Source organism: Anomaloglossus baeobatrachus, chromosome 1 (assembly GCF_048569485.1).
Source record: "Anomaloglossus baeobatrachus isolate aAnoBae1 chromosome 1, aAnoBae1.hap1, whole genome shotgun sequence".
Taxonomy (NCBI): domain Eukaryota; kingdom Metazoa; phylum Chordata; class Amphibia; order Anura; family Aromobatidae; genus Anomaloglossus; species Anomaloglossus baeobatrachus.
The window spans coordinates 292520273-292530294 of NC_134353.1; the positions used below are offsets into that span (position 1 = coordinate 292520273).

The following is a 10022-nucleotide window of genomic DNA, read 5'->3' on the forward strand; positions in this document are numbered from 1 at the left end:
GATGATCTCCTGCCTTTTGACGTCAGCGCGATCACTGCCTTCTATGCCCATCTCGCGGGCGGCCCGAGACTGTCACTAGCGGTGATGTCACGGGCTCTCGCGATACTGCTAAGAACGAGGTGGGCATAGAAGTCAGTGACCGCGCTGACGTCAGCAGTGCAGGAGATCGTCACCACAGGTAATGATCTCATCTAACCTCCTGATGGCAGCGCTCGTCATCCCCTGCAGTGACCTGGGCTGACCTATTGATATTAGCTCAGGTCACTGCACTACTTTCCCAGCCAATGGGGAACATTCTGTTCTTCATTAACTGGGACAGTGACTATGGTACGGATCGCCGTGGGACCCCTTTATTGGATTACGCCGGACCTGGAGTTGATTGTTCTTTTCAATAAATTGGTGAAAGAGGGAATGTTTGGGGAGTGTTTTTTCAAATAAAACTTTTTTTGTTGTCTATTTTTTATTTCTTACTGACTGGGTTTGTGATGTCGGGTATCTGATAGATGCCTGACATCACTAACCCCAGGGCCTGATGCCAGGTGACATTACACATCTGGCATCAACCCCATATATTACCCCGTTTGCCACTGCACCAGGGCAACGGGATGAACTGGGGCGAAGCGCCAGGATTGGCACGTCTAATAGATGCGCCACTTCTGGGGCGGCTGCGGCCTGCTATTCTTAGGCTGGGGAGTGTCCAATAACAGTGGATCTCCCTAGTCTGAGAATACCAGACCACAGCTGTCTGCCTTACCTTGGCTGGTGATCCTATTTTGGGGGGACCCCACGTTTTTTGTTTTAAATGATTTATTTAATGTAAAATAACAGCGTGGGGTGCCCTCTGTTTTGGATTACCAAAGGTACAAGGTAACGCTGCCAGCTGTGGTTTGCAGGCTGCAGCCGTCTGCTTTACCCTAGCTGGCTACAAAAGATCGGGGGACCTCACGTCGTTTTTTTTTTTAATTACTTATTTATTTTTTGGCTAAATACAAGGATAGGCACCCTTTAATGCCACATGAAAGTCACTAAAGGGTGCCAGCTTAGAATATTCAGGGGGATGGGACATTATATATGTCTTTCTCATCTATCTATCTATCTATCTATCTATTCATCTATCCATCTTTCCCTCTATCCATTATCTGTCTATCGATTATCTATCTATTATCTATATTATTTATTGCAGTTACAGCATTAAAAAAACGCAGGCACCAACCTGCGGGAAAACTGCGGCAAAAACGTGGCAAAACTGCAACAAAAACGCATGCGTTTTTCCCGCGGTTTTGGTGCGTTTTTTTACCACAGGTGCGGTAATCTTCAACTCCCAGAAGTTTCTCAAGAAATTTTCTTGAGAAAAATCACTTTTCTAGTGCGCACATAGCCTTAAATAATATTACTAGAATCAGTTATAGCATAGTCATAAAATTTCATATGTAGAATGAAATATATTAAAACATTGACATAGGAGATAGTGGATACTGTATAAATAGTAAAAAAACAGAATTGCATGATATCTAATGAATCTCCTAAACATTTGTTTTAATTTTACAGGCGTTACATCACAAAGTACGAGAAATTGCCTTGTGGCAAGTCATATGTATCTCGAAAAGGAAAAGTACAAACCGTGGCAGGTTCTGAGCTTCCTCTTCACCAGGAGAACTCCAATATGTGCAGGGTAGTTTTTGGAGAGCAAGAAGACTCCACAGACAGCTGGTTTTGAAGAGTAATCTCAATGTATTCCGCCAGTGCGTTGTGTATGTACTGTATTTGTCTGGTGCATGCATAAAGTTTACATATTTACACTTATTTAAGTCATTTGTAAAGTGTTAGGAAATGAATAAGTTGTGGTGGATATTAAGTGCACTAAAATTGTAAAAAGTCTGTATTATTCCCTTCGATGTTGGGCTGCCTATTACATTACCAAAGTAGTTTCCCCTCACATTTTAGAAAAAAACAGACATTTGAAAACACCATACAGTATAACTGGTACATACTATATCCATGAAAAAGATAAATCAAACACATACATGCCACATGGACGTCTGAATGAGGCTGAAAGTGTGGTATTACAAATAGGTTGAAGTTTATCGATCAATTTTAGAATTAAAGCCAATCTATCTTAAATGGAACCAGCCACCAGGTTTTTGGCCTACGAACTAGAATCAATTCCATATGGTGCTAGGATGCTGATTAAAATGATACCTTTAGGTGAGAAATTCGAGGCTTGATAGCAGAATAATCCATGTTCAAACCTTCAGAAATGATGTAATTTGTGCATTAGCTTGAGCATCAGGACGGGACTTTGTGGGTCAGGCCATCTGTAATAATTCCTCCTCCTGCTCTACCTCCTTTTCTTCATTTAATTTACAGCACTGCCGCCACTACCACTGTTGGTGGTGCGTTCACATTACTAATGTGACGTTGTCTTCACTAAAATGGTGATAGAATGAGTGGATGCTCGTATCACGATCTCTGGTGACATTTTACTGAGGACACTGTGGAGAAGACTATGAGCAGCGATGGCGCATGCGCTGATGAAAAAAATTCAATCTGTTCATGCACCATCGCCGATCATATTCATCTCCACAGTAACTTCAATAAAATGGAGCTGGAAATCATGGTACGCACATGTGCTGATTCAGGCACCATTTTATTGAAGATAGCATCACAATAGCAATGCTCAAGTGTTGCCAAGAGCAGTAATGGTAGCAGTGACACAAAATTTAAATAAAAAAAGGAGACAAGGCAGGAAGAGAAATGATTACAGAGGACCCGATTCACAAAGTCCCGGCCCGATGCTCAAGCCTTTGCACCATTGATGTCATTGAAGGTCTGAACAAGTTATTCTGCTATCAAACCACGGATTTCTTATCTGAAGGTATAATTTTAATAAGCATACTAGCACCATTGTGGTTCTGCCTCTAATTTCTAGGCCAAAAACCTGGTAATTGGTTCCCTTTAATCAACAATTATTGTCAAGACATACCAGGCCTATATATCATTATCAAAATGTATTCATTAGGCACCTTGTGGCCTTTAAAGGGAATTTGTCACCAAAGTTTTGCTACCTCATCTGACAGCATAATATAGCAAAGGAGACCCTGATTTCAATGATGTATCACTTAGTTTACTGGGTGCAGTGGTTGTGAGATAATCAGAGTTCTTAGATGCAACATAGAAGAGCGCAGAAAGCTAATTCTCCCCCCACACCACAGCTCTCTATGTACATAGTCTATTGACATGAGCTGCTTATCAGAGGAGAGGAAGTGGTTGATCTAGAAAGCGCATGTCATGCAGTCTGAGCAATGATAAGCTCCTGGTGATAAATCAATCTCTTGTGAATGTCAGTTATGCTTTTTCTGCTGTGAGGCTCCCTCTTGTGGCCAGGAATGGTTTGGACAGAGACCAGGTGTGCTGGAGCAATGGGCGTTTCCATTGCTAACTGCCTATTTGACCCTTGGCCTCCTGGCAGTCTGAGCCGGTTATCATTGTCCTTTAGCACTTCAGCCTTTTCATCTTGCTTCTGACCACATCTACCCCAGATAAGTGCTTGGTTCTTTCTTATGTTGTTTTGTTCTTTTGTTCTTATCTGGGTTGTCAATTATTGTGGTTATTGTCTGTTTATTTGCATGCAGAAATCTTCCTTCTCTGTTGCTTAGCTGGGAAGCTCCCTGCAGCTATGTTTGGAGCATTGCTCCTATAAGTCCATGTGTTTGTTGCTTCTTGAATTTGTAATTGTTCCTGTTTTCTGTTCATTGGTTTGACAAGAGTGCCGGATATAGGACGGAGTGCAGATCGTGCGATCTGAGGACCTTTTTGTACTATCAGGTATTTGGGTTTTTGTAGGGTTTTTCTCTGGCCACCATCAGCCCCTTTCCTATCCTTTCCTATTTAGTCAGTGGGGCCTCACCTTTGCTAATGCTATCACCCATATGTGTATTGTATTTTCCTATATCACCGTAGTCTTTGAATGTGGGGGGTTCGCTATCTTTTGCTGTCTATTTCTGAGGCAGAGAGTTATTCATCCGTCCTTCCTTTAGGATAGCTAGTTCTACGGCTGGGTTCGCAGTGCAAAGGATGTTAGTTCAGCCCTCAGTTACTTCTAGTGTTGATGGTTAGTAAGGGGATGGCGGCCAGATTAGTTGCCAATGCTCTTGTCACCTTTTGCCAATGATCTATTGTGATCTTCCATGGTTCCAGATCATAGCAACAATCATTGCAAGTAAATAACAGCACACAGCCTGATAAGAGATATACAATTGAAATCTATGTGTTAACCCCTACAGCATGTGGTCTTCTGATTACATAGCACAAGCCTGCTGACAGATTCCCTTTAAGAATGTCACTGTGGATTAAGACAAGCATCCACCAACCTCACCCTTTTATACCTACAAACCCAAGTTGATCCAGGAGTAAGGAAACACTTAAAGGCATAAACTATTTTGATACTAAGGACTTGTTCCCATGCTGAGTATTTGGTGGGCTTTTGATTTTGCTGATATTCTGTAGAATTGCTGCACCTATTGGCTAAAGTAGGTTTCTTGCGTTTATTTAACTGCATTTTTAAATGCATTTTTATATGTAGTTTTATCATGTTTTTGATACTGTGGGTTTTGACTCTTTTTAGTATGTTATGTTTTAAAATGAAGCTGCTTTGTTTTTGATAATTTTTTTTATTTGGCTTTTACAAAACTTTATTGATATAGTCATGTGCAGTTCTACTGTGGAAATGCCCTAAAAACGTTCGTGTTTTTTTATCTGCAGATTTTTTGCATATAATGGTAATTCTATAGGGAAAACCTGCCCATAAGGGTACGCTCACACGAGCATTGAAATCGGACGAGTGCAATGCGAGAAAATCTCGCATTGCACTCTGACCAATGTTACTCAATGAGGGAGAGCAGTTAAGGGTACTTTACACACAACGATATTGCTAACGATATATCGTTTGGGTCACGGTGTTCGTGACGCATATCCGGCGCTGTTAGTGATATCGTTGTGTGTGACTAAAAGGAGCGACAATCAACGATCACAAAAACGTCAAAAATCGTTGATCATTGACACGTCGCTCCTTATCATAATATCGTTGGTGGTGCATGCCGCTGGTTGTTCGTCGTTCCTGCGGCATCACACATCGCTATGTGTGACACTGCAGGAACGACGAACATCTCCTTACCTGCGTCCATCGGCAATGAGGAAATAAGGAGGTGGGCGGCATGTTCCGGCCGCTCATCTCCGCCCCTCCTCTGCTATTGGGCGGCCGCTTAGTGACGCCGCTGTGACGCCGAACGAACCTACCCCTTAAAGGAGAGAGTGTTCGGTGTCTCCAGCGACGTCGCTAAGCTGGTATGTGCGTGTGACGCCATAGCGATATTGTTCGCTGCGGCAGCGATCACCCCATGACGAAACAGCGACGTGGGCGGGTGCTATCGCGCACGACATCGCAGCGTGTAAAGCACCCTTTAGTCAGCTGCATGCTGCAATTTTCTGCGAGAGCCGTATCTTTCGCACCCATTCAAGTGAATGGCTGCGAGAGATATATCGGACTGCATTTGGATGTTATGCCAGTGCAGTGCGATATACACACAGGCTGACAATGGAGTAGATGGGGACATTAACCCCTCCCTCTCCTCTGCAGTGCCCGCCCTCAGCTTTGCAGCTGTGACCTGATTGTAGAATCAGGACACAGTCGCATGACACTCGGCTCACGCTCGCAGCAGAGCCTGAGCCGGGAGTCATTAGCATATCGCATCTGATGCTCTCGCATCAAATGCCATACGCTCGTGCGAGTCCAACCTAAATCTAAGTCTAATCTGACTTGCAAGACAAATTAACATTGTGGATTAGAAACAAACACCCCAGGTCAGTTTATAAATCCCCTCTATTTTGCTGGATCAGTATGACATTGCATTTTTCTTGCAGCAAAAATACACAGCATCAAAAACTTACCAAAAACTCATTATGGGAATCTAACCTACTTGTTAAAGTCAGTAACCTTATATATTCTATATACTGTGTTTCTTAAGAGAATGTCTATCTTTTTCATAAATGTTTATTGATGGAATACCCCTTTCACTAGATAAGTGATAAATGCTAAATTTGTGTGGGGCGGTGGCTGGGACCACCACCTCAGTTCACTGTTCTCACCAGCCACAAGAATACAGAAGAAAAATGTTCCGAAAACTGACCTTTGAGACAGCATCATTTTTGTATGTTGAAAATAAATCCCTTTCTTTAGATGAAGTGACCAAGTGTTTTTTTTTGTGAGGCAAAAGAATACTTATATTTGAGAAACACTAGTATATACAAAGTAGGTCATATTAGGCAAAGCCATCCACAGACAGCATTGTTTCATGGTTCTTGCCCCTCATCAACAGAGAGATTGGTCCTGGTTGGCTGAATGCGATGCCGTAGGCACAGGTCACTAGACGCTAGCTACATCTACCCGTCCTAGACTTTTCTCACACCACAGGCTCAGTAGAAGTCTGTCCAGGACAAGAAAGTCTCCTGACCACTGGTGATAGTGTTACAGTGTTCATTACAAATAGAGATTTACTCTTCTACACTCCTCGCTCCAGTGTCTGTGCAGTGACGTGACCTCAGGTAACAAACAGTACATAAACAGTACATGTGGTAATAATATATTGTGAAAGTGTCATTACCTCCATCACCTGAGGTAACAAAGTGCACTTTTCTTTTTTTATATAGAGTCACTGAATAGCCCGAGAGAAGGGGTTTTCAGAGAGTAATGTCACACAGAGTTTTACACAATCTTCGCGTACTGTCATGGCTGCATTGGGTTTTGTTCAGATTGCAGATTCTGACACTCCACCCAATGGTTTCTTTGGTGTCTGGGATCAACACAGGTAGACGTGGGTGTTGACCTGTTGTGTGCTGATTCATCGGCAGGCTAGCAAGAGTTAATCTCTGCTAGTCTGCTTGCTCCTTTGTGGGGAGACATGTTGTAGGGAGACCTATCACATCTGCTCCCCTCCTATTTATGCTAGTTCAATCCTTCTACTAATGCCAGCTATAGTTTATTCAGTGTTGGTCTGTGAGGTATAGTGTCCCAGACGCTCTCTGGTGAAAGTTGTGGTTTAATTGTGCTTATTGTGGCTCTGGAGTTTACCACTGTTGTTTTGTAGCTCCCTTCTTGCTCTTGTTTCTCTTCCTGAATCTCTCATTGTCTTTACCCTTGTGTGTGCATGCTATGTGACAGAGTTTTGGTTTTACTTTGTCTGTGTGATTTTCAACACACTCCTGCCCCGTCCCTCCCCGGGGAGAGGGGGAATAAGATCAGGACTGGTCAGGAGCAGGACCAAAAAGGAGATTAAGGCCTCTCCACCTTCAGGAGTATCCCTGAAGTTAGGGATAGCATAGAGCCCCCTATTTTGAGGGTCAGCTTAGGAGCCCCGGTTCCACGGTATCCCACAGTCATCAGGACAAGTAAATCTTTATTAGTAATGAACACTGTAACACTACCACTGGTGGTCGTCGAGATTTTCTTATCCAGCACAGGCTTCTATGGAGCCTGCGTTGTGGGAAAAGTGCAGGACTGAAAGACGTAGGGCCAATATGGGAGATCATGTGACCACATGCATATTTTCATTGACAATCTCCTTCGGACTCCATTTTATCAGTGTCCATATCACCCCAGGTCACTTGAGTTGCAAGAATATTGGGCAGATAAATGGTTTATTATATTTAAATAATGTACTGCTATTTCCAGAAATATAATTGATGAATAGTGCCCAACCCCTTTAAGTAATGTTTTCTATAGGTAAAGATATATGTAAGTTTATACACTTTTTTTTTTATCATTTCCGTTTTTTATGGGTTTTTTTTTAAACTTATTAAATTTGTCCTAAATTTGGTGAATCAAAGTCAAATAGAATAAAAGAATATGAGTTTGCAAGACAGACTACTTAAAAGACTTACATGGGACTAAAGGATACGAGGAAGCACACAGTGCCATTTGTGACCTCATACACAGATGTAACAAAGGTTATGATGACAACACCTAGATAACATGTCAAAGAAGTTTATCACACTTATGAGAATTAACATATCTAAACAAACCACTGAACCATGTCAAGATAAGAGTTAAGTGACACTTTCATGTCATGATATCCCAGGGCTGTTATCTGAGCCTAAAGACCACGTCTCACTAAGCAACATCTCTAGCAACATCGCTGCTGAGGCACGACTTTTGTGACGCAATAGCGATGTTGCTAGCGATGTTGCTGTGTGTGACATCCAGCAACAACCTGGCCCCTGCTCTGAGGTCGCTGGTTGTTGCTGAATGTCCTGGACCATTTTTTAGTTGTTGCTCTCCCGCTGTGAAGCACACATCGCTGTGTGACAGCGAGAGAGCAACAACTGAATGTGCAGTGAGCAGGGAGCCGGCTTCTGCGGACGCTGGTAACCAATGTAAATATCGGGTAACCAAGAAGCCCTTTCCTTGGTTACCCGATATTTACCTTCGATACCAGCGTCCGTGCTCTCACGCTGTCAGTGCCGGCTCTCTGCTCCCTACACACATAGCCAGACTACACATCGAGTAATTAACCCGATGTGGTACTCTGGCTAGGAGTGCAGGGAGCCAGCGCTAAGCGGTGTGCGCTGGTAACCAAGGTAAATATCGGGTTGGTTACCCGATATTTACCTTAGTTACCAAGCGCAGCATCGCTGCTGGCTGGGGGCTGGTCACTGGTTGCTGGTGAGATCTGCCTGTTTGACAGCTCACCAGCAACCCGTGTACCGACGCTGCAGCGATCCCTGCCAGGTCAGGTTGCTGGTGGGATCGCTGGAGCGTCGCTAAGGGCCACTTTGCACATAACGACATCGCAAGCCGATGCTTGCGATGCCGAGCACGATAGTCCCCGCCCCCCGTCGCAGCAGCGATATCTTGTGATAGCAGTCGTAGCGAACATTATCGCTACGGCAGCTTCACAGGGATTCACCTCTCCTGCGACGTCGATCTGGCCGGCGACTCGCCTCCTTATTAAGGGGGCGGGTCGTGCGGCGTCATAGCGATGTCACACGGCAGGCGGCCAATAGAAGCGGAGGGGTGGAGATGAGCGGGACGTAAACATCTCGTCCACCTCTGTACTTCCGCATAGCCGTCGTGAGCTGCAGGACGCAGGTAGGAGATGTTCCTCGCTCCTGCGGCTTCACACACAGCGATGTATGCTGCCGCAGGAACGAGGAACAACATCGTACCTGTCGCAGTCGCGTAATTATGGAATTCCCAGACACTACACCGATGATACGATTACGACGATTTTGCGCTCGTTAATCGTATCATCTAGTATTTACACACTACGATGTCGAGTGCGATGCCGGAAGTGCGTCACTTTCGACATGATCCCTCCGACATCGCACCTGTGATGTCGTAGTGTGCAAAGTGCCCCTTAGTGTGACGGTATCTTAAGTAAGGGGTACTTCTCACATAGCGAGATCGCTAGCGAGATCGCTGCTGAGTCACGGTTTTTGTGACGCAGCAGTGACCTCATTAGCAATCTCGCTGTGTGTGACACTGAGCAGCGATGTGGCCCCTGCTGTGAGAACGCTGCTCGATGCACACACTGCTGGTTCATTTTTTTATTGTTGCTCTCCCGCTGTGAAGAACACAGTGCTGCGTGTGACAGCGAGAGAGCAACAATCTGAATGTGCAGGGAGCAGGGAGCCGGCGTCTGGCAGCCTGCGGTAAGCTGTAACCAAGGTAAACATCGGGTAACCAAGGTGGTTACCCGATATTTACCTTATTGAAACAGCAGAAAAAAAGTCTTTAAATTTGCCTTATATTACATCATATCCCATGGCCCAAGAACCACCAACACCAAAGTAAGTTGCACATAGAGAAACTTTAATTGGTTGGGTCAAGCATATAAATATTACATGGGATATAAAAATTGTGACAAGTAAGAAGGTTAAATGACACATAAGAGCGAATAAAGAACCCCATGTGGGGCTGCATGGATCAAATTAGGTGCACACAAAAGGGTGTACTCCCAGCAGGGCCA

General features: G+C 44.2%; 1 protein-coding gene across 1 annotated transcript in view; it reads left to right on the plus strand.

Moving 5' to 3' along the window:
- MTTP (microsomal triglyceride transfer protein) overlaps nucleotides 1-6240 on the plus strand; it is a 138452-nt gene extending 132212 nt beyond the window's left edge. The window contains exon 18 of the mRNA XM_075350870.1: nucleotides 1549-6240. Coding sequence (XP_075206985.1) covers nucleotides 1549-1717 — 169 coding nt within the window. The 3' untranslated portion in view covers nucleotides 1718-6240. The remainder of the gene's footprint in view (nucleotides 1-1548) is intronic.
- Nucleotides 6241-10022: the final 3782 nt, after the last annotated feature.